This window comes from Poecilia mexicana, unplaced genomic scaffold (assembly GCF_051168715.1).
Source record: "Poecilia mexicana isolate PSO_F unplaced genomic scaffold, ASM5116871v1 scaffold_5, whole genome shotgun sequence".
NCBI classification, from domain to species: domain Eukaryota; kingdom Metazoa; phylum Chordata; class Actinopteri; order Cyprinodontiformes; family Poeciliidae; genus Poecilia; species Poecilia mexicana.
The window spans coordinates 20,008,320-20,033,868 of record NW_028263374.1 but is presented as its reverse complement, the minus strand read 5'-3'; the positions used below and the strand labels follow the sequence as shown (position 1 = coordinate 20,033,868).

At 39.4% G+C, this 25,549-nt stretch overlaps 2 protein-coding genes across 4 annotated transcripts in view; one reads left to right on the top strand and one right to left on the bottom strand.

The window, feature by feature from the left end:
- atg7 (ATG7 autophagy related 7 homolog (S. cerevisiae)) overlaps positions 1-6,032 on the top strand; it is a 69,320-nt gene extending 63,288 nt beyond the window's left edge. Inside the window, exons 19-20 of one of the 2 annotated variants that reach the window (XR_015762874.1) lie at positions 5,265-5,378; positions 5,581-6,032. Coding sequence is in view for 1 of the 2 variants with exons in the window: in XM_088005716.1 (XP_087861842.1) it covers positions 5,265-5,297 (33 nt within the window). In the remaining variant the exon portion in view is untranslated. Of the gene's footprint in view, positions 1-5,264 lie in introns of both variants that reach the window. The other variant, XM_088005716.1, reaches the window with a different exon arrangement.
- A 146-nt stretch (positions 6,033-6,178) lies between these two features.
- Positions 6,179-25,549, bottom strand: part of vgll4b (vestigial-like family member 4b) — a 35,758-nt gene continuing 16,387 nt past the window's right edge. For both annotated transcript variants that reach the window (XM_014997018.2, XM_014997017.2), the window contains 4 exons: positions 20,923-21,136; positions 12,686-12,947; positions 12,316-12,433; positions 6,179-11,170 (listed from right to left, as the gene is read on the bottom strand). In XM_014997018.2, coding sequence (XP_014852504.1) covers positions 10,914-11,170; positions 12,316-12,433; positions 12,686-12,947; positions 20,923-21,136 — 851 coding nt within the window. In that variant the 3' untranslated portion in view covers positions 6,179-10,913. The remainder of the gene's footprint in view (positions 11,171-12,315; positions 12,434-12,685; positions 12,948-20,922; positions 21,137-25,549) is intronic.

The following is a 25,549-nucleotide window of genomic DNA, read 5'->3' as shown; positions in this document are numbered from 1 at the left end:
GCTTGCTGCTGTGACTGCAGTAAAACATGAAACAGTTTATGTTCTACTTATTCTATTACAAAAACCCCTTAAAATGCATTGAAGTTTGCGTTTGTAATATGAAGAGGTTGCAGAGCATTTACTCGTACAATACACTGTCTGTGTGTTCTTGAATTAATAAAATACAAACTAACAGCAGAGCAAATGCATGTCTATGTCTACAGATGTCATGGCAGTGTTGAGGAGATGTATTTTCAATCAATTTTGAGTTGATTTTTATCCAACTTGGAAATCCTAACCTATACGTTTGAATCTCGGAAAAACACATTCATCTGTACGGAAAACGCTCCACTAACAGTTCAGTGATCCTCAACTAATACCCAGAGAGATTGACTAATCCTGAAATATCAGACCATGTGAAGACTCTGATTGTACTTTTTCACATGAATGTTTTTTGGGTTTTTTTTGGCAGAATCCACAAATAGAAAGAAGGGCAGATTGAAAATCAAGGACCCCATTGCAATACCAAAGTGGGAAACAAAAATAAGAGCTCCACATTCCTGGTTTTAGTCCAAGGAGGGATTTCCTTCTCCCTGTCTGATGGGCATCCCTCCATCCCTCAACAAACACGTCTGCTGCATCAGGAGCTCCTCTGCGTATAATGACAGATACTAACTGCTTAATTTAGGTCTGAAAAAAAATCACAAACACAATCACCAGACAACAAACATCAATTCAAACTGACTGGCTTTCCCAACATACATGTTTTTTTTTGTTGTTGCTTTTTTTTTTTTTTTTTTTAAACTAGCAGCTCTTAGTGCTTGTTGCGCCCAGCAGCCCTAAACCACATCACTCTGTGTGGTCCTCTAATTGCATATCAGATGGAGCCAGTCTCCATGATGAAAGCTTGACTTTGCGCTTTGTTCTTTGGTGTCAGTTCTAATATGTAAAGCAGATGTGGTTTTAATAGCCCAGTCTATCAGTGGTTGAGTAGTGCTGCCTAGCTGAATGGCTTTAGAGGTTGGAGTCCCACTGGGGCCACCCGCACATAGGATGTACTCCTGTGTGAGGGCTCCGGGTTTTAAAACGGCTCCCCAAACGGGCCACAGTACTGAGTCATCTGCCTGAAAGTGGCAGTGGAAGTGAAATCACAACGATCCTACAAAGGTCCCCTCTTGAACAAGTTTATTCAAAGCAAAGAAAACAAAAGGAGTTCTGGCTTTACTTCTTTTTTTTTTTTTCTTTTTTTTTTTTTTTCAAAGTGCTGCTTTTCTCCAGGCCTGCGGAGTGGCAAACGCTGCTGAAACCCCTCATGCTGGGGCTTGTTGTTGTGTTTATGGGAGAGCAGTAATCAGCAGCAGCAGCAGCAGTTGAGGCTTGGCTGCGTTTCCAGCAGCCGCCGCTTCCAGCTAAAGCCTCCTCTATCTGATCAGATCTTAGCGTTGTTTCAACAACTAGCCCGGATTATCATATCAGCCGGAGCCCCGCTTGGTCCTAACACTTTCTCACAGAGATTACGAGCTGGGCGTTATGAAACATCCAGCTGTCGGTGCCGTTGTTTTTGTTTTTAAATCCACAATAAAGTGAAGGTGTGAAGGTGAGAGGCCTGTCGATGTGCAGCTTTTACAGCCAAGACCCAGTCGGAGCAGATTTCTAAAAACTGCTCCGATTTCTAAAATCTTTCCATCTGTCCGTCCATCCATCCATCTATTCATCAGTCCATCCATCTTCTTCTGATCTCAGGTTAGTTCCTGATATAAGGTAGGCCCCCAGTCACCTCTCTCTCCAGCAACACTTTGGTTTGTCCCAAACCTTTCTGGTCCTGTCCTTCAGAACTGGAATTGCTTTAGGAGTGGCATTGAAGAGACATTCTGATCTGAGGTCCAAACCATCTCAACTCTGTTTATTGGAAAACACTAATACTTGAAAAGATGCCAATGCAATTTCAAATGTATTTTTTCTACTTTTAGAAGGGATTAGATTCATGAATCTGTGTAGCATAGTGTTTATCATTTTTGCTAATGAATATGGAAACTTGGACTTTTGCAGCAGGTATTTAGGCAGGATTTCACTGCTGTAACACATGAGCCCTTCCTATTGTATTGTATTGAAATAAGATGCTGTCTCTTTGGAAGAAGCGTATTAAACAATGTACTTATGCATAGTGACAAAATAATATTTGTGTTTTCCATCCAGGTTAGGACTATTTGTAAACTTTAAGCTTTGTATAATTGTCAAGCTTCCTAATTGGCTGGAGCTGATTTGTCTTTGCAGAAATCTGCTTAATCGTTGCACCGACGGAGGGAAACGGTTGAGAAACATCCCAGCTATTCAGTCGTACTTTGCAGGCTGGAGTAAAGTTGTTGGCTTCAGTTCACTCAAGCTATTCATGTTACATAATCCTCCCCAACCCACCTTCCCTAATTTAAAACTCCCACTCACTCTAACCCTCTTTCCATTTTGTACAAAAGGTTGCACACACACACATACTCACGCACACACACACACACACACACACACACACACACACACACACACAAGACCTCAGTTTGGCACGGCAGCCATCCAGAGAGGGGCTCCAATCTCGCTGGTTTTCAAAGCGGCCTTTGCTTCTGTCCTTCTGATGGTTGCTCTCCTGCTGCAGTGGAGCAGAAATGCAGAGCGTCCAGCTTTGATATGAATTACTCTCTGATTTTCCACTCTGGGCCTCAAACTCGCTCTGACAAACACACTGTGGATGCAGCATGTAAACAAGACACGTTCATGTGCGGCAGAACAGGTTGGGCGACTCTTGGCTCCTTGACGTTGATGCCTTTCAGCGCGATGTGCGGTAATTTCTCTTTTGGTTGAGTGCAGCCAAACCACAAACACGCCGCAGGACAATGAGGAGCTGAAATCTGATTGGCTGAGGTTGAAAATCCAGTTCATGTTGAATGATTTTGCAAGGTTGACTTGTTAGTAAGAATCAAATAAGCTCCTTTTTTTTTCCAGACAGCTTTATCCTGTCTATCTTTTTTCTTTTTTTCTTTTTTTAACGTCAATTTTTGGTGGAAATTTTCCAGCTATCAGTTTGTGCTTAGCATTCCTTTGTTTGTCCTGCCGGTTACAATTACTTTTTAGTAATTCAGAGACTTAACATTTCTCAAGATTGTTTTGGAAGAACATTTGTAAACCGTCAAAATTTTCTCCCTTTGGAATTTGACATTAATCTCATTCATACAATAATAATTTTTTTCTTATTTTCATATTAATTTAAAGTGAGAACCAGCAAACAAACGGCGTTAATCATTACACATTTTCTTCTGCCTGAGATAAAAGTGGTAAAACCTGCACTAAAACGTATGACTGTTTGAGTTGAAGATTTAGTGAAATGAGATCATCTTTAATCAAATGATGCAGAGAGAAACCTCATGTGTGCCTTAGCAACAACACCCAAACACCTTGGTGCACGTCTGGGCCTCTGCTGCTTCTCATCTACCTCATACTCATGACAGTTTCAAGAATTGTTGTAAATACAAGTCAGGTTCTGTAGTTTCCAAGAATCCCTCGCCATGAGGTTCCCAGATTTAACACGATCAAATCTACCAAGAGGCCTTCTTGGAGGCTGTTGCACACGCAGCTTCTGTGTGGCTAGATAAATTAATGTCCAGTATTGTATCACTGAAATGACCACAAGCTCAGCTTTTGTGCAGTTTCAGTGGAACAGTTTTATGTATTTTATTGAAATAATTAACTTGTTTCTCCTGATTCACAGTGAGAGAAACATGTCAGTCCAGGTTGAAGTTAAAAGTTCAACAGTTTTTCTTTGTGCCGTCGTCTTGAGCAGCATCGTGACGCAGCCTGATGTTGTGGTCTTTGCACACGATGCATTCATCCAATCTAAAAGTTGCACCTCACAACTGAACTGAGGAACTGTTCATTCATTTGACTCTCATCACCTCTATAACAGACCCGGGGTTTTCTGCAAACAGTTGGCGTGTTCTTCCTGTATATGCGTGGAACTCCGACTTCCTCACACAGTCCTAACACTGCATGATGGATTAACTTGTAACTCTACAGATAGATGAGTGGGTGGACAGAAAGACTTGGACCTTTTGGGGGAAAAAGATAGTAGTCTGTAGATGTCCAACACAAGCAAACATTTCTGCCCAGTGATATATTAGTTAATGGATCACCTGAACGAGATCAATGAGAAGCACTGATGGAGAACAAACTCATAAACTTTAAAGTTATTGGGATTATTTTGTTAGCATTGCAATTGTTTAATTGAATATGATGAGCTTGTGCTTTTTATTGATGTTATTGGTCTGACAATACTTCACTTCTTGTTTTTTTTTGTTTGTCTTTTTTTTGGATTTTTTGTTTTGTTTTCAACAAAGTTTGAAACAGTATCTTTTATTTGACATATTAAAGGTGTGCCAGTATTTCATAGAATGGGACATATATCTAGAAATGATCTTTTCTCAGTGGTTTCTTTCAGCCTGTAGTTTGATGTTCTCCACATTAGTGGTGTTTTTTTTTTTTGTTTTTTTTTCGTTTTTGGTAGGGGATTCCTTAGTTTTCTGGGACGCTATGTCTCAGCTCTTTGAGCAGTGAAGTCGAGGAATGCAGCATATGTGTGTCAGAGATGTGTCTCAGTCTGTGCAGCATTCCAGTCGGTGTTGGAGGAGGTATGTGAATTACGCTTTACAGTGGGGGAATGCGAGGAATCTGCTGCATAAGAAGGCCACTTTTGTTTACCGACACTCCTGAAAAGCCGGTCCTTCTGTGTTTCTGTGTCACTTCCTGGTCAGAAAGCCACTTGGAGTGATTCTCACTAATGTTTTTGAAAAGCTTTTTTCCAAATCTGCAGCACTCCAGGCTCTGAATGTTTCTAACAATTAGAAGAAATCCAAATCCTGTGTAGTACATGACCAAAATCCCTTTTTGCTCTGCATTAGTTTGCATGATGATGCACTGGATTTGTTCTGTATTATTGCAATGTAGCTTTCAGTTTCACATATAGTTGGTGATAAAAACATGCAAACAGTATTTCTGAAGCCGGAACTTTATTTACTCAGGATGTTTGTGAAGACGGAGCATACCAACTCGAGACTCCAGTATGTAAACGTAACATTAAATTGTTAGTAGGAAAACTTTAAAGCCCAAACACCTGCTGCTGCGGGAGCTTTCAAAGGAAAAAAGTCTCCTGGAAGTTTCTCTGACGTCTCTTGAATGCTGCTTTGTTTTGCCTTGTTAGTCATTTTATCTCTGAAAGACTTCTTTTGTGTTTGTGTTCTTGTCAGATCTGGGACATGAGCGACGACGAGAGCATCTGAAGGGGTGGAGCAGCGGGAGGATTTCACTCCAAAAATATTCTTCACAATACCAAACATCAAGCTCTGTACATTAGACACGAGGTGCGTCGTCACACTTGAGCAGTAATGGTAAAACTAATTCTTCACAAGCGGACAACGAGCTTGGGCTTATTGTGGCGTGTAAAACCATGTTTGCAAAAATTAAGTGTTGACTTGTCTCTTTAAATTGTAAATTATGATCACCACAATAAACGGGTTTAGTTGATTCTGTCAGCAAGGTTTTGACATCTGTTTGCTCATTCAGCCTGGAAAAGAAGAGCATCAGGCACTAAAACACATCCGAGGACTCGCCAGATCCGTCCATCTCATCTTCTGTTTACTAGAGACCCAAACATATACAGAGCAGCTGATACGAAAAGCAGCTTTCAGATCATTCCTGTGAGGAAACCTGCACACAGATGTTTCTGTGCAGCTGGACTGTAGACTGGCGGGAACCAAATCAAGTTGACAAATTAAGATTTCAGAAGTTTTTTGTTTGATTTATTTTTACTTTGCACTGTCCTGTGTCTGCTAACTTGTTTGAGTCTTAAGGCCTGTAAAAAAAAAAAAAAAAAAAAAAAAGCTCAGTGATGAGATCAGTGTTTAAAAGCAAAGCAGAAATTGTGAATGAATAATGTTTCAGCTTAGCTAATTCACTTCTGTTAGTGTTTAACCTAAAAAGTGTAATAAAAAGTTTCCTCTCAGTTTAACATCAAAGAGCTTTAGATGACCGTGTGGTTTCTGTGTAATGGAACTATATGCACTCGACATCCTTCCACACACTCCGTGTGTTTAGTTGCAGAAGTGTCTCCAACTCTTCACACAACCACATGAAAAGAGCTTCAGGACAGAGACACGCAGTCTGTGGTTTAAAAGCACTTTATTGTTCATCAAGGCTATTTTACGTACAAAAAAGGTGGCCTGCCAAAACCTTTTGAGTAGGAGACACAGAGCCACAAAATTTGTTGATTTTTGATACATTATGTCTTACAGTTCAGAGTACTACTACCACTAAGTACATGCTACTTCCACTTCAGAAATCAGACCTGGAACATGTGGAGCAATCAGAGTGAAGACCAACTCCTCTTTGATTTGCCAGCTGAATGTACAACTTAATATTTATTAAAGGTGGAAACTGTGGTGGTGGATTCACAGCTAATTTGGGGGGTTGGGGGGGTGCCCTTGATCAAAATAGAGGATTCAAATGTGATTCAGCCTCCATCCGTAGAGCAAGACTTAGTTGCTTACATGCATTTTAGATGTAACTGCCAGTGACTTTTGTTTTTACACTTTAATGGTAATCGTTTCGTCAAAGAAAAATAGAAAAAAAAAATAGTTCCAAGTTATGTTTTTGTTCGAATGCCTCAGATTTCTGATGAATGTAGACGAACGGGCATGAGTGGAAGTAGCGATTGTCGACGACACATCTGTGTGGCGTAATGTGGTTTCATACATTTACTGTGTTCCTGCACTTGAACCTTTACTCCAGACAAACAAAACTACTGACAAAAAAAAAGATCAACTTTTTTCACACAAAAAAAGAAAATGCAATGATTACAATATAAGGACAGAAAAAAAACAATTAAATAGCTACATATCATTAACAAATTAATTGTTCCTCAAAAAAATACCTACGATTTTTTTTTCTCTGTACATTCGTTACGCACAGCGTAATGATGGTCTCATAGTTACCTAATATAAAAAAAAAGTATTTTAAGTGATTTTCCTACAGTGTGTAGGGAGTGCATGCCAAAGCATAGCTCTCGCCTCCTACCTACAGGGTGGTAGTGAAATGATAAGTAAATGATAGAAATTAAAATCCTCTGGACTTCTAGCCTCTTTCCCTCATGTTTTCTAGCAAGGCGCTCGCTACAGTCGGTTTATATGGAGAGGCGTTGCCGTGAGACCTTAAAGTACGGTGCTGTGTAAAAGTATTTAACCCTTTACAGACTTCAACCGGTTCTGCCAGTTAAATATTCCAGAACAAACCAATTCTAATATCGGATAAACAAAGCAGGAGTAAATGTAAAAATGTTCAATTTTACTGTCCTCAATCACTTAAAGTGTACCAAGATGGCTCAGTGAAAGGTCGGTGTTAAAAAATATTTTTAAAGAAGTGGCCTAATCAAAGTTTGAATTTCAATCCAACTGAGATTTAGTAATGACCTACTAGGGCCATTCATGCATGGAGTTGTCAATGTGGCCAAATTAAAACAATAATCAGGTTATTTCCATGGCATTAAAAATGAGTCAATCAGCACCCTGGTTTAGAGTGATTACCTTTTGACAGAAGCTAAGGGTTAGCTTCTTCTTGTTTTACCTTAAGCATAAATAAAATCATCCAAAGATTGTTTTTATAAATACCCTGGTTATATTCATGTGATATTAAAAATGCGACAAAGAAATCTGTAGGGAGACTCACATTTTTGCTGCACTGTAGACTTTAAGTGCCAAGTGAATGTCTGGTGACTCACAGCTTGCGCTAACAAAAGCACAGCTCCTGCAGCTCAGTCTTCGCCACCCCAGCCCGCCTGCCACACCTTGCTAGTCACAGAAAACTTGTAAAACTGTTTTCTTTTCATGAAATCGTTCTGGGTTTCTGTTTCGTCCCATCTGGTTTGGTAGCTGATGATGGAATGTGTGGACAATCCAGAGGACACCTTCCATCTTTGGAACCTTGTAGGATCACCATACTCGCTACCGACTGCTTAACAGCAAACAGTAATAAACCTCATCTATGAACTCAAAGCTCAGTGACATGAAATGATTCTCCATTTCACTACTACAAGTCTAGGTCTCTCAAACAAAAGCTCTAAATGTTGCTGAACATGTTATGGCACAAATCTGCTGGATAAAAGAGAGGTGCGTGGAGGGAACGCTGGCTACTGTTGAAGATGCTTGAGGCCTGTAAAAGTTCCCAACTGGAGGAATGTATGCCACCGTGGTGCAGGTTGTACTACAAAATATAATGCAATTAGGCCGGAGAGAGAGAAACAAAGCCATTCTTGAGAAAAGAAAGCACTGAACACCAAGTCAAAGCATAAAATGTCAGGTGAGGGAGGTTAAAAGAGCTGCTGGCTAAAAAAACTAGTTTGCAATCTGTTTAGTTCTCCAATTCCAATATGTATTTAATTGTCAATAAAACACAGACGAATTGTTTTTAGAGGATACATCACCAAATGTATCCAAGCCTTTGAGACTACCTAGTACTCAGGTAGACTCTGTGGGTGTAACAAAAGTTAGGCTAAGAGATGCTTCTGATGAAAACCTGACAGTTTGGATCGACTTGGTGTCTCACACTGAAGTTTGTAGCATCTTGTACCAGCGATGGATCAACATCTGATTAAAACCCAAACCAACAGCAGAACCCAGAGCCAGCCCGACACGAAGACGTCAGGCGTCGTCGTGCCGGGCGGTTTTGAGAGAAAGAAGTCGTTATCACCTAACAGAGCCTGTCCGGAGGCCGCCCCACTATAGATGCTTGTTACCATACCAATATTAATGGAAAACAATACAAAAGTATAATAATAACATGGAGTACAACTGACCCAGCAGTGAGTGTATAGTGTCTATGTCTGTTACTGACAACAAAAGAAGTAACAACAAACGTCTCGATGAAAAAAAAAGGTTAATAGTTAAGCTTGAAATGCTAAAAACCCTAATAGATACCAGCTATTTAAAAAATAAAACAAAATACATGCACCTGTAAAAGCATTAATTTACCTTTAAAACCTTAGAAATTATTAAACCACAGTCTGCAGGAGGGGGGACAAAGATAGCAGGGTGTTAGCCAAGTATAATTCTAACACCGGTGTTAAGAGTCACATAAACAAAAGGTGTCTTTGAAGAGATTATGATAATCCTCCCCCCCCAGTCAGAAAACCAGGCCATGCCCCCCCACCCCCACCACCTCTTTTCTTTTCGGAAACCACAAAGTGACGTGCAGCGTCATCTATCCCCTCATCAGTGTCAGCAGTTAACGCCTTTGAAACACATCAAAGCAGACGGTTCAGTGGAGCCCAACGTTCGGGTCGGATGTTGAAAGAAAACAAATTCTGGTTTTGTTCATTTGATAGAGATCGACATTCAAATTAAACTTAAGGGGCGTCAGGCGGGTAGTTCTCAGGGGCAATGTTAGCTCCACCCTCTATCTGGGTCTCATATTCGATACGAACCGTTAAAGTTCAACTGGGAATAGGAACAGTTTTTAATTTCAATGTTTAACTTTCCCTCCATAAATTAAGAGTTACTGGCATTGATTTCCATCTTGCTTATTCTTCAGTCCTTTTGTTCTCACACTCTTAAAGCGTAACCTTAGACAACATCAAGAAGTTGTAAAATACGGTGGAACATAAATTCACCTGAGAAGTGCTTAGATTAGAGGGAAGCTCAGAGCAGTTTCTGTGATGACACTTTGATGTTGATACATTTCTGGACTTTCCCACATCTAGTCCGTTAAAACCCCATCCTGCCTTCAGAGAGTTCACGACGTGGACAGACATTCTGCAGGTAGGTGCTGCTGGAGACTGATCACAGATCAGAAGCCTGGCTTCAAGACAGCAACGCACACCTTCCGTTTACTGCTTTTAATTAACTTCTCTCCAAGCAAAGTGCCATGATCTAGCTAATGCTTAGAAGTACTTTGTAGCAGGTGACCAAACATGCTTCTAACTGCCCAACGTAACTGGAGTGTGTTTACATTTGTACAAATGACAATGCATGCAAGACTTTGCACACACATGTTGAAGTCGACGAATCTCAGGTAGACTTTAAACGGGAGTTATTGGGAAATCAATGCAGGGCTCCAACACGTGAGATAAGATGTGATTGCATCAATATACACTTTTTAAGCCCCGGTGTGTTCAGAGTCAGATTACAACCCTAACATGCCACCCAAAGCTTTTTAAGCAGTAGTGCAAATCAGACTGAGTCGATCATCTAAGGTCATGTACAACAGCCGAACAGCCAGAGCTCGCGTACAGCAGACGGGTGAGGTGTAGGGGAGGGGCTGCGTGTGTGTCTGTGTGTGTGTGCTTTTCAAGGTGGGCACTGAATAACAGGGGTTGAGGTTTCTTTGGTAGCATGGTAAGGTGGACTGTGATTGCGTTCTAAGGTGTGTTTCTCATTTTTCATTCAAAAGGCCAGGCATGTCAGAACAGAATCAGCTTACAGAACTATTGTTAGCAAAACAGACGAAAAAAAAAAAAGCCAAAGAAGAAAGTGAATAATTAAAACAGTCTTTCCTCTTCTTATGTACATAAAACTACAAACACTTGCTCAGCTCCAAGCCAATCATGCAGGGATGATGAAAAACTGGAAGGAGCAAGCTGACGCGCCAGTCATGTTCCGCTTTTGAATCTTCCTCAGTCAGAACTGATTTTTGTCCGGCAGAGCCAGATAATGGAAGGGAGGTGAGCATGTCTTTATTGCTTGAGTGATCCACAGTGACTGAGCAGGCTTGAGGGTTTTGGCTGTTTTTAGCAGACCAGCAGGCAGGCAGTCCCTCTTGGGAGCTGGTGACAGACCAAAATGGCAGGGGCATGGACCTTGGAGCTGAGATGACTGGATGAGAAGGGGGCGGGGGGATCCTCTCTGCCTTCAAGAGACCACAGACGGGGAGTGGTTGTGATTGACCATGCGACTGTCGGGAGAGGAGTTTGGGCTGCTGCCGGACGACGAGGGACTCCCCTTGTTTTTGATCTGCAGCCAGGTCTCGCCCAGCGCCTTGGCGAAGTGGTCGTCCACAGAGCCAGTGATGGACACAGAGTTGGTGGCGGTGGGCTCGGGCTCCTTGTAGTTCTTCCCGAGGCTGCGACGGAAATGTTCCTCGATAACAGGGTCGCAGTCCGTGTTGGCTGGAAGAAAAGCAGTTCTCGGTCACCAATTTGATAATGAAAAGCGAAACATCCCACATATATTCCGCTTTATGATTTTCTGTGGGCAATTTATTGCCTTAAATTAGTTTGAGAACAAGTAATTTTAGGTCACTGGAAATATCTACTTTACTTCCCGGGGCTTTTTTTATATACACAAAAAGACCGTTTTAAATTTCCCCGTTAACCTCAATGAGATCATTGAAATCCCAGTGGGATCATAAAAACAGCCATTTTAAATTTATTATGGCAAAGAAAATACAACATTCTCAGAAAGTCATGGAGGCTTGAAGTGACTTTTTTAAGTGTTGAAATAACAGACAAGAATGTTTAAGTTATTATTGCCTGCCATAGCGATTCATTGAGAGCAACTCGGTGAACTGCGAATGATCCAAATTCCTAATTGGCCTAAACCAGCAATGAAAGAAGACTGGTTGTCTAAAGAAAACAGATGTTCTAAATAGGAAACTCGGTTCTACATGTTGGTTTGCTTTGAAGAGTTTGCAGTTACTCTTCAAAATAAAAGCACTGATATATCAAATAAAATATTATTTTCTAAAGTAGAAGCCAAAACAAAAGAGTTAATATTCCATACAACAGATAATTGCTGAAGCAGGTTTAACGTTGCTAAAGTAACTAAAGCAGAGATAAAAAAAAAGGGATTATGTTGACCTTTCAAAATAAAAATACACTTCAAAGTAAAATCTTGAATATTCAAGATGGCAGATAATTTTTAAAGTAAGTTCTATATTACTATATTACTGATATTAGTAATACCAATTTCATTGATGAAATGGAAATTATATCTCATGTTAAACTTTACCCATGTATTTTAAAATAATTCTTCAAATTACTGAAAATGTAGGCTTACATATCTAAATGAACTAAGCAAGTAATAAAAAAGCAAAGCTTAAACATTCAGTCTGGTGTGTTTCATGGTTAGTTCAAATCTGGGTTTTTCATTACCTCCAGATATTAACCGGGCATGAAAAAAAAAAAAAAAAAGAAATTCTGGCTTGTTAAAATAAACCTTGCATAATTTCTAAGCTGAATAATCCGTTTTTTTTTGTTTTTTTTTCAAATTCACTTGATAATAAACATTTCTTCATAACTGTGTTTGCACTCACTGTTGATTTTTCTGTGGTTGTTGGTGAAGTTGGAGCAGCCGTTGTGGGAGACGGGACACTGCGACAGGTTGCAGTTGCGATTGTTGGCTGCAGCACACGTGATCACCGATGGACGATTCTGAGAGAACAAAAGGCGCTGTGTTCAATAAGAGTTCTAAAAAATGCTGTCCAGCAAATATGCAAGAAACAGTGGGATGGAAAAACGCAAGCAGAATAATTCTGCACCAGTTAAAGAAAAAAAAAAAATAAAAATTCCCCAAAGAGGAAGCAAGACTAACAAAAGCACATTAGTCAGATCGTGACTAAGTAACTAAACCATTTAAGAAAGTGTTCAGCGTTGGAGTCAGAAGAAGCAGGACACGCGTTTTACCTGCTGCCGTTCCACTGCGCTGACCGTGTGCGCCACCGAGGCCATGGATGCCGTGCTGCTGCGTGGCGTCGCCACCATGCTGTTTTTGGTAAGCGCCAAGGGCTGGTCCATGCCTGCTAACGAGGCCAGGTGGTGGTGGTGGTGGCCGTGGCCATACAGGTGGTTGGCTTGGACCCCCAGATGAACAGGAACAACAATGCGCTCGCTGGGACTCCGCCGATGGTCCTTCACAACAGGGGAGCTGCGGTAGTCTGTCGGTTTCCTGTGAAACGAGAAGAAATCACTTTACCTTAGCAACTACACCTACTTTCTATTTAATCAACAAGTGAGTTTCCCAATTGTTTGACATATTTGTTGATTCATACAAAAAAAAAAAAAAACTCAGACGGAAAACTAGTGAAGAAAGAGGAATCAAGGAGAAACGAACAGATTAAAAGATGACAGTACAGTAATGATCTGACACAAACTCAAACGCTAATCTCTCAGATAACTTGGAGTGTTGATAAGCCCCTTTGGTAGAATCACAACCTCTCTCACACAGTGTCTCCATGTGAGCAAGGCAAGGGGAGCTGTCGCCTAAATTTATCCAACGTGGACGGATTCCAAACTTATTTCTGCACAGAGGGACAAATGGGCAGCGAGTTCAAAGCTTTAAAGTGATTTCCTTAGAAAAAGAAAATCAGTATTATCTCTCTCTAGTGAGGGAGCAGCCAGCACACTTAATACCCTTGAATATAAAAAAAAAAAAAACTGCAGCCAAAGTTTACTGTCAACATGTGATTAAATCTGCAAACACATTAGAAACGCTCCCCTTTAGATTTAGCTCCATTTCCCTAAACCTCTTTTCTACAACAGTGGGTTGAGTAATTGGGTCATGGAAGCCCAACTGGCCACAAAGAGTGGTCTCTCTTCTCTCCAAAATGTGAGCTCATCCCTGGAAAACCAGAACTGATGATAAGACTTTACACTAACAACACTTTAACACAACACACATTCTGCCTGTTTTTTTTCCAGCTCTGGTGATAATAACTTTGATATGTTTGTTACACAGCGTTTATACCTGACATTGTGCAGACTCGCTTCCAGTTTAACAGGTAGTGATTATTCCAGTGAGTGCGTCATATGTGGTCCTTGTTCCTTGTGTGCGTGTGTGTGTGTGTGAGTGTGTTCCTGTGTTGCTCCATTCCCTTCTGACATTGAGGCCCAATTTGAGGGAGCAAAACGTACTGTACTGCCTTCCAGCTCTTCATTTCTCTCCACCTGCATACCCACTTCAGGGGTTGAGGGGGTGGGCTTATTTATATACAAAACCTACACACACTCCTCGCTTCTACACAGACAAGCACAAGTTTCATATGTATTCACATCCTTATTAAATGTTTTCACATACTGTACAACTAAAAGAACCCAAACATTTTTTTTTTCTTAGAAAGGGAGGAAGTGAAATGTTTATGCCTGCATGCTAACACCGTGTTAAAGCAGCTTGTGATATAACTGCAGCATTCAGTCTTCATTCCTTGGAGTCCATCAGGCTCCACCTGCTCACTACCACATTGCCAAAGTTCTCCAAATCTCTCAAATTGTGAGGTTTGGGAATTTCACCCACACATCATGATCCTACCACTACATTTGATTGTAGGTATACTCTCCTTACTCTGATGTCCATGGCTGATTTAGTAATAAATATATCCTAAGAAGCTGTGGGTTAAAAGTTCAAGTTGGGCTTCGTCATAAATGGAAACATTCTTCTGCAGAGTGTTGGCAGGTTTTAGCCAGGCCAGGAAATAAATTATTCGATCCATCTTCTCCTTAGTCTAGACATGTGAAGAATACGGAAGACATATGGGTCTTTTTGTACCATTCTCCTGACTGATGACTTTGAACAAGAGGACAGTCTCATCCTTTGTAACTGGTCTACTAACCATTGCTTTAAGCTAAGGTATAAGAAAAATTGAGTCTGGAAAAAGCGTCTGGAAAATCCTAACAGAACAGCTGAGCTTTACTCACAGTTGTTCAGTTTCAGTATATCTGATGGCAGGTTGGAACTTTTTCCCTCCCAATAAAACTGGCCTTTTAACAGAGAAGTGTTCACTCTATTTTCTATATATAAGCTATTCAGGGTCAACTGAGTAAAAGTGATCTAATTTATTGCAAACTATTCTACAGTATAATGGAGGGTGGAAAACAACTTCATTCTTTTCCAAATAAGTTGTGGAGGCATTTCCTCAAAATGGTGAAGATTGCTTCACTGTGTTGTGAGAGCAAACATTAGACTCTGTGGTGAAAAACCAGGAGGAGCCCTTTAAGGTGTGTTTGGATGCAAAGCAAGTTCAGATAAACAGTTGTAGGACCATGTGACCAGGCAACCTGACTGCTGGGTCAAGCATCTGGAGTCCACAGCACCATCCTCCACAAACAACAGCAAACACAAAACAGGAGAGAGGAGGAAGTGGGGAGCTGCATGTGAATGGTCCAGACCTTTAGCTCATGAAAGCGCGAGCGAGGTTGGTAGTTTCCTTCGTTTGTGCTGAGAGCTTACATGAGCAAAGAGACCCCCCAGTCTTTTTCTCTCCTAATGCTGCCCCCTCTCTTTTTCTCACAATCAGCAGCAAACTTCCTGAGGGTCAACTGAGGGATAGACTTGGCAGGACTTTTATAAACCCAGGCTCACTGCTCACCAACAAGCTCATGTGTTTTTCATTAGTGGCATCAATATCCATTTCCCTTCTGCTAAAAAAAAAGTCGAAGCTTTTTGAACTAAATCATGTAGAGAATAGGTGTGTTGTGCAACTCTTATTTTATCTCCAGATGTAACCAATACCCGAGCCTAGAGGGAAGACGACAGACGAGTCACAGTTTGACTGTCATCACTGCCAAGGAGCAGCCATGCCCACATCCTCATACAACAGGGCAGTCGTCACAGGAACCAATGACTGGGGATTAACAAATCTGCCTAATGAATGGCATGGCTGCTGAATCAATCTGCCCCCTCGTCTTTCTGTGGCTTGTGACTACCCACTAAATCACACTTCATGTCAGGGTTCAGGCTTTTAAAGCCCAGCCTGTGTCCTTGTCTCCACTACTCACCTCTCAATTCTTATTGAAAGGTCCCACTGGGAGGATGGAGGAGGAGGACATTAGGGCAGATAGAGAGAACTGTTCATGAAACAAGGACCTGAGATAAAACGAGGTGGATTATAAAACACAATAAAAGCTCTAGTTGGGAAAAAGGAACAGTCTCTGGAAAATAAACGTATACATGCATATTTTTGTAGAGTTGGACCGATTCATTTTTTCCTGATCTATATTGTTTCCTGGTTTTCTTTGAATTCTGAACTGATTCAGATTTGGAAAGTTTTAATCTTTTTCAGGATTATGACACAAACAGAAAAGTGTGCCGAAGGTTCTTTTTAAAATACCCCCCCCCCAATTCAAAACTGCTTTTATTTATCTCATAAAAGTAACCATAACCTTTATCCAATTGTTTTTTATTAAATACAAAGCATGCATCAAAGTTTACAACAGAAAATTGTGGAAATTCTATTTAACCCAATAATCAGTCGATATAAAAAACAGATTCCAACTGATTATTATTAAATGTATAATAAGAGGATGTCAGCCAGTTTTATGTCATTTTACCACACCGCAGTGACTCTCACACACACAGTCGTGTTTATATGGATGAGAAAAGAAAAACAAAACACCCAATGACAAATTATAACCGACATTTACTACACATTAGGACAGCAACGCTCTATTGTACTCTCAAAGTGAAGGTTGTAATGACAATCTTTTAAATTCGGCTTTTTTCATGAACCGTGTAACTGAACATCAGAATGAACTCGGCAGGAGAGCAAAACAGAGCAAATATCTGTTTTGAGTCTGTCCTATAAAGTCTTGGGTTTGTGCAGCATGGCATTAGCGGTAGTCACTGTGGTTGGGACTCACTGCAGGATCCCTTAATTTAAAACCCAGAAATTCAAAGCCCTCAGTACATAAATGATACGGTACAATATCTTGAACAATATTAAACGCTCAGATCTGTCATTAAGTAGAGGTTTTAGAGGAGCCAGTTGAAAGGAACCCCGTCTTTAAGTCAACCTCAAGTTTCAGATCACAATTGTGCATTTCAATGACTGAAAGGGTCAAAAATACCTGTTTTGGGCCCGGTTTCAACAACTCAAAACTAGAAGCATGTATATGAAGCAGAAAACTAAAATTGTCTTTAAGTTTTAGGAGTGAAAGTTTGAGATAGAACTCAAGCTACTGAAGGAAAAGCTCTGCTTTCTCTTGCGGCAAATGCACAGGGGCTATAAAAGTTCTACACTTTTTCTCACAGTTCTGCTCTGAAGTCTTCAGAAAAATCTTTCCAGCAAATATTTGGTTGGGCACATGTTCACTTCCTACTGAATAAATTCAAGAAGAGAAAAAAAAAAAAGAGAGATACAGACAGGAAACATCTGGAAAGAATAAAGACCTAAAAGACAGAGATACATAAAAAAACAGGAAGCAGTGTGAATTCACCAATTGCTATATATAATATATATATATATATATATATATATATATATATATATATATATATATATATATATATATATATATATATATATATATATAAAATGTATATATATATATAAAATGTATATAAAGAACCCTTTCTAATAAAATAAACAACACAAACTTCTGTATTTTAATCCAACAATGTGTGTCTATCTAAAGAAAAAAAAAAAAAAAGACCAGTTTCCACATGTTTTCTGATGCTGATAGTAAATTCTGACAACCTAATACTGCATAAATACTGAGAAATCTGGCAGGTTTTGTAGCTAAGTGATAGCAGAGAAACTGGTTGGTTATCAGAGCTGGAGCTGATTGAATATGGGAACAACCACAAGAAGGCTAAGATAACAACATGAACACAAAAAGCCACACATGCTGAAAAAAGGAAGAAAAAACCTGATCCTTCCCTCTTCCCCTCACATGCTCATTACATAAATAGTCTCATGTAAAACAAGAGCATAACAATGACTTCCCCAGGCTTGGACACGCATACAAACACACCATAACCTTGGCCTCTTATTTTCTTCCAACAAAGCCTCTGGAGTAACATCCTTGAGAAAAAAATTGTGCTGGAGTTCCCAGTAGAAGGCATCTGTATTTCTGCATGCTGGCATACTGGATTTGCCTGTATTCTTGCTGTATGGATAGGTTTTGAGGGGTACAGGACATAAACACAATGTGGATATGTCAGAAATTCAAGAAAAACTACATTTTCTTCAATAATAGACTATCAAATTGACGGTCGTGCTTTATTTGTTGTTTTCAGAGCAAAGAAATCATGTTTTCATAAACGGTAATTCCATCTAGGATTCAGTTCTACTGGGAGTCAAAGTTCTACCTCTATCTCATCTAACATTCTCCAATCAAAACAATACCTGGCTGTGTTACTGGCACTAAAGTTGAAGGAAAAATGAGACGGCTGAAGACTTCTATACTGGTGGCTCTGAAACTCCAGAGTGGTGCAGAGGCAAACAGGCTGCAGCAAGCTTCCAGTCTGCAGGCTCCAGTGGGCAGGATAAGGCTTCTTTTGTTCAAGACTCCTCCTACTCCTCAGAGAAAATGAGAAAGTATTCCCTGCTGTCTGACCTCACCCCACACAGATGCACAGATGCACACACAAATAGGAACACGCACATGCATGTATGGGCAGCAGAATGCATTACATGTGAATAACTTCTAAAGCAGATGCAGCCTCAGTGCAGACAAAGAGCCTGCCACTAAAACTGTCAATGCCCAAACAGGGTTTGTTTGAATTCAATTAAAGATTTTAATATACTTTACTTCATGAAAAGGTGGAACTGTACTAATAAGATCGAGTCTGCTGGGACAAATACATTAGAGCTAGATTTTGGATTTCAAAGAAAAGTTAAATAACTTTGTTTTTTTCTTGTTTATTATTCAGTTACAGTAAAAGTTTAGGAAAGTTAAAATGTTCCTTCATTTCCTCACAAGTTCCTCTAACTAGGCATCTTCTTAAATCAGAAGATTTCCCGCCCACCTATTTCTGCACACTGATGGTCAGCTGGCTAAAACAAAACTATCATTGGTTATTGCCAACAACAAAAACAAATGAAGCTGTTCGAAAAATATACAGGGTCAAGAAAAACACCAACAGCCATGGCCAGGAAACTGAAGTAGTACCATCCATCCATCCATAACTCTAGCAAGGGCTTACTCTTTATTGTTGCTTAATTCTTTAAACAGAAATAAATGGTACAGATAGGATTATTATTACATAAAATTTAAGTTCATGTAATTTTAGCAGATTTAGGAATGACTCTGGCAATCCTGTTTTACATTTTAAAAAACCATGGTATACCATGTTTAGTATTTTTCTTGTGAATACTGACAGAAATATTTTGCTCAAGGTTATTATACAGTTAGATTCTCATGCTAGTAGGTCTACTAAATTTAACTAACTGCATAAATAAAACATCTTATTACATCTACTTTAAATACATTTCTGGGGCATGGAACCGGTGTCACCATTGAAAATATGACTGACAAAACATACAGAAGAAAACTAAAACCTAGTTTGCACAAACATCCATTTATCAGCATACATAGAAGATTTACAATCGATTTTACACATTCAGCAACATGCAGCTGAGCTGCCCCCTCTGCATATCAGAACTGTGTGCATGCATGTGTGCTTGTGGTATTCACCCTGCAGTGTTTTTAAGAAAAGTATTTTCACAAACTATTTTTAGTGTGAATTAGTGAACCCATCATTCTTCACTCCAGTGTAAACACTGCCTTCAAGTCAGAGGCTAACTCTGGCGGCTGGTTTCAACAAGTCAGTCAGCCGTTGACTTTACCAGGGAATGTATGTCCTTAGAGAAACTTCAGAGCAAATGACTAAGGCTGAGTGAAAGGAAACAAGGTCTCCAGGGTAAAAATATATCTCCATAACAATTAAAGCTCTATATTTACTACCAAGTTGAAGCAAGGCAAGTGGAAATTTTAACTTGTTGGAGCTTAACCAATACCCTGAGCGATCAACTCACTTCAAGATCAAATTACAAACTGTGAAATTGTGAATGCCATGGTAGCACAGCCCTAAATGTCATTTCTACAACAGTTTCATCTTTTAAAAACTAAGCTCTAAGAGAAAGTGACTGTGGCAAAATGAGAGCTGATAGAACAATAAGTCCTTTGGTACTTTGACTCAGAGTGCCAGAACCAAGTTCAACTTGTTCAACTCATGATGCACAAGTAGGCGCATGTGGTAATAAATACATGAAAATTCAACCGCAGAGTGCATATAAAGTGGATCATAAAGTGACAAACAACAAGAGAACAATACACAGTGAGGACGATAGATAATAATTCTTAACAGTAAGCGAGATAACAGCACAGATCAAGACAACCACTTGATTTTTATATGAGCCCTTCCAGGAACCGGGTCAAATAGCCTCTTCCCTTTAGGTCTTGTTTCAAACAAATAATGATATGGAAAATGTTCTTTTTATTTTTCTTTTGGCAATGAAGGTAAAGAAACTAACTCCCTGAGCTTTTGGTTTATGAACATATCAACCAACAGCATATACTTTTTGGCATAAAGAGGAATGATTTTGTAAATCCTTTATTTTCTGACGGCTTCAAAACTATTTACTCTCATATAACCTACATCATTTTTGCTTCATGTTTAGTCTGCACAAAACAAGCAGTTAGCATTGTCCAAAAATCTGTGTGTCTTTACACATTTCAATTGTGTATATCTTGACTAACTGGTGGAAACAAGTGTGCACAGCTCTTTCTATTGGTCTGTTTGTAATAAATAGCAGTGGCTAGTCTCCATGAATGACTCAGCGCTGATGGCCACCTAGTCTGAAGTGGGAATGTGGAAATATTACATGAGTTATCTTTCTGTTATGCACTCGACTATTTCACAGCCTTTAAGAGGCATCTTACTCTGCAGAACCAACTAAACCTGGCACAGAATCCTGGAGTCCAAACTGGGACTTCTGAGAAAACGGCCCCGTACTGCAGCTCACCCAGCCAACAGAAACACTTAGCAAGCACAGGCAAAACTCAATCTGGTAAATATGAGGCGACTCCACTAACTAACTCCAATATCTATGGAGTCTGTGAAAAAGAGGATAGATAAAGACCAATAGTGACATTCAAAATCTTATATGAGCGTATCATATGAGCATATCTTAGTATGTACTCACAGCTGTGCAGCAAACAGGCGACTCATCTTAGCTACGTGCTCATTGTCATCCATGTCACTGTCCCCCTGGTCCCCACTGAGCTTCCTCTTGGTGGGGCTGATGGGAGGAGGGCCAGTCCTGTGGCTGGAGATTGAGGAAGAAGAGGACGACGAGGAGGAAGACGAGGATAGCGACAAGGACTGGAATCTGGGGTCCCCTCTTAACGCTGCCTCACCTGCAAAGGGAAGAAAGACAAATATGTACATATGAATTAGAGACAAAACTTCACCAATGGCTGTGACTTTTGCAATTTCAAACAGCACAAAAGTTATACTTCCAACCTTATAATCAGCAGTTATTCTAAGTGACATAAATCATGTCCAAAATGTTAAATGTTATATTGCTTCTTCAAACAGGTCGACTGCAAATTAAGCTTGAAGACAGAGTTTTTCTGTCCACCTTGTTTAAGCTGAAATTTTGGATGTTGTTGACTTCTTCAGTTTGCTGAGCGAGGCATAAACCCCTGGCATCAGCAGCGTATCTGGTCAGCAACGTTGTGGGGGAAATAGCTGTGGAGAGACTTCATATACACGTGTGTGGTGTGAACTATTTCTCTATCCGCAGCCTTGTCCTGGTACAGAGGGCCTACAGAGTTGTCAGTGAGTGGGAGTTCAAGCAAGAAGGGATAAGGAAAACTACTACTGGCTCAGTCTCAGCGAGGGGACTTTCCACTGCTTCGTTCAGCCTCACGCATCTCACTGAATTCACCCCAAACAAAACAAAGTCTGCATTAACTCTCCCTTTCTGACAGGTTGCTGCTTATACTGAAACTTCTCACCTGCACCGTTCTCCTTCAATTTAAACCACCTTCTATCAAAAAACAGTACTAAAATGATCAAATCCCATGCAAAGTTTTTTTATTTTTTTTATTTGGGAATCGTAGAAACACTTTTAAACCTATATTAAGGGAGAGGGGCAGCTTTGTAATGGTTAAACAGTTTGAAATAAATTGCTATAAATATTTATGCTTATTCCACACAGCTGGTGGCAAAAAGAGGTCATAAAATATGATGGAAATTTGGCTCAACTTATCTGAGAATCACTGGATCACTCAAGGCAACAGAGCACATACACTAACAAGATCAAGGTCATAAAACATCCAATAAAATGTCTTGCACAACTCCATGTATATTTAGTTTTTGCATGGCCTCAGAAACATAGCAGCAGCTCCTCCCCCGTCTCTGGCATGTTCCTGCTTGCAATTCTGTGACCATGGCAACAAGGGTGACATCACTGTTTTTTGGCAGGGCAGAGGGATAGCAATAAAGGAGGAAGAGTGTGACACTGCACTGCCCAATCAGCATCCAGCAGATAAAGACGCTTATTGTTGAGCACGATTTCACACAGAGGAAAGTGGCGAGTGTTTTCCAAAAAAGCGAGAAAAACATTTTAGGGAGTTAAAAAAATGCTGCCAACTAAACTCTTATTCTTAAAAAAAAAAAAGTGCTTCTCTTTAGTTGGTCAAAAGCAACACAATTCAATAAATTAAAATAAGCACAAATGTGCCAATTTAACCTATATTTTCATAATTCCATTAAATAAGTGACAATATTGAATTTTGATACAATTATGATCATATTATTAATGTCTGATTACATTTTTTTTAATTAACTGTTGAAATCAATCATTAAAACTTTAATCCAATATGTGGTTAAAAAAATATCACAACTTTTATTGTCTTACAATTATTTTATATTTCCGGTGCCTGGCGGCCACAATAAACATTTTTCAAATGTCAGTATGGTTCATGAAGTAGGCGCCAACATTAGATTGGCTAAGTTTAATTTAAAGTTTAATTATACTTCAGTTATCGCAAGACTTACTTGTATACTGAATTCAGGAACCTTTGGCTCTTCTGTATCTGTGGTTTGCTCCATACAAATTCAGTTTATGTTCATAGTAGAAAAAATATTCCAGATTGAAACATGCGAAATAAATCAACTTGCACTCGGAATATGAAACACTTCAACTTCCATGCCCCCTTTTTTCATCCCAGAACTTCAACAGTGAAAATGTTCAGTGTATTTTCTTTGCTGATAAAAGCAGGCAGAATAATATTAAGACACAGGCAGAGGGACACGATGACATTAGAACAATGCTACAAAGGAGCAAAACAGTTTGTGCAATTTCTAGCAATTTAGCTTTGAATCAAAGGACAGATGGGAACAAGAAAATAACACCTCCTACCATTACAGAATGAAAAGAACAAAACACTCCCTGATTCATATAAAAACGAGCAGGAGCATACACTTTACATCTGGGATAAAATGCTCTGCGTAACTGCCAGTTTTTCAGTGTGGTCTGTTTTTATTAAAATTGCCATATATTTTTCCCATTAAAACAGTAGAATGAAGACAGCACTCTGAAGTTAAACTCCACTCCATCCCCCCCCGCCTGGTCTCCCAGTTCATTAGGTCTACATGATCAAAGCTTTTTTCTCTTGATAGAACTTCAAACGGCTTGGAATCAGGATGAGATTGGATTACAAACTGAGGTGAACCTCTCTCTCTCCGTCTGTCTCCTTCCGCTCTTCTCTCTCAGCTTACTGTCATCCCTCCTGGATTCTTAAAGTTTTAGTCTCCTGGGTTTTTTGTTTTTTTTTTCTTGAACAGCAAAATAGTTATTTTTGACAAAGTTTCTTTGTAACTCAGTCTTTGGGTTGATTTATTTTCTAACTATGTAGATATTTTACAATGTCCTTAATAAAAAGTGCACATAATGTTCTCGGGTCAGTAAGCTGAACTTTTAAATCCAATATTAAGTGTATTTCAAAGAAGTTGACAAAAGTGCTCTGAGGTACAATTTAAGCAACTATTTTGTTTCCAGCTCAACAGTATAATCACTAGTTCTGTATTACATTCCTCTTGTCACTGTTTGGCCAACAAGGGCCAGAAAAACTGAATATAAAAATTAGTGCCTACATTTTGTAGGGTAATCATTCAATTCAAACACTGGCATCCAATCAGGGAGTCATGACTAAAACCTGCTTAGCATAAAAATGTCATTTGTGAAATTAAGTGGAAGCAATAGGTTTATAATTTGGCACAAATATGAAATTCAAGATGTACTAGTCAAGAGATTAAAATCAGCCAGCCTTTCTTGTCTATGATATTGTTCTGCCTTCCAGCACACCAATAAACAGAATATGGTGTTTACTTTCATTAAAAATAAAAAATAAACTATGAAAGAGTGATTTGGTATAGAGTCCACTGGTACTGTGAACTGGGATAATCGTGATCATCTTCATTTCAAGTTGGATTCAAAAACCACCATCTAGGAAAACTTGCAGTATGTTTCAGACTTAGGAGGAAGAGAATCAGAATTGGTAGAAACTGGAATGGCCAGGTCAGATCTCAAAAAAGCCAGAAACTAGCAACTAGCTGGAAATAAAGAGAATCACTTGATATCCAGCAGTGACAAGATACTTTCAAATGACTCCTTTGGGTTTTCATGAACTCATAGCAGAGCATCATTTGACAATGTCACTGCATGTAAACAACATAAGGCTGTCACCAAGGATAAACATGGGTTAAATATCACTTTGTACAAGACCTGACAGATTTGTGCAAAGCAGCCTATCTTTAAAAAATAAATAAATAAATAAATTCATCGAAACTCAGAACTGAAATTAATCAGACTCAGAAGATTACTGAGTCTCTTCTCTTAAATTAACAAGTCTTGAGGCCTCAACAAATGAAAACTCTTTTTAAATACCCTGATTACAAGCTGAAAGTAAAATTTACAGTAATCAGTGGAGCATAAACATCAAACTCAGATTAAATGTTTGGATAACTGAATGAAGCTCTACAACTTATAGTAAATGTAGTTCCAGAAGGTGATTAAAGACAAAACTACTGACTCATTCAAAAGAACAGAAATGCTGCTTTATGGTATGAATGGAAGGATAGTTCAACAAACTTAAAAATAAAAGCAAAAAAACAATCATAATAAATGTATAACAGACCCAAACTTAAGCATTCACATTCTTCTCAAAGTGTATGGCTCCACGTGTTAAATAAACACTGCAATGCTTGAGATTGTAAAGAAGTGTCGACAATCACAACAATGTGATAGCTTTAGAATAGATCTAAGGCTATAAAGACAAAGCACCAGTATGAGCATGCGTGTGTGTTTGCCAGGAAATGTGTTTGAGTAGGTGTGCTCATGCATACAATAACAAGTCAGGACACCCACAGCATCACACAGTTCTTCCAAATCTTTCCTTGGCTCAATGTGTTTGAACTTAAAGAAACTGAAAGAAAAGCCGTTTACCACCAAGGTCATTAGCCACTTCTTTTATCTTTTTTCTTATCAGCAGGCACATGACGGACACAGATTTTAGTTTAGTTCACCAAGATCAGCAAACAATTAACTGGATTCAAGTTGAAGTAAATGCTTTCTGAGACACATTGCAAATGAAGCTTTATAAACACAGTAATCATTGACCAGTGCCAGGTTTATCTGCAACATCTTTAAAGCACGTTTTTGAGAAGCAGTCTAAAATTTCTGTCATGTGTTCAAACCACAAGCCAATATGTCAAAATAGAAGATTTCATCTTTCATGGTGCAGAACAACTCAGGGACAAGG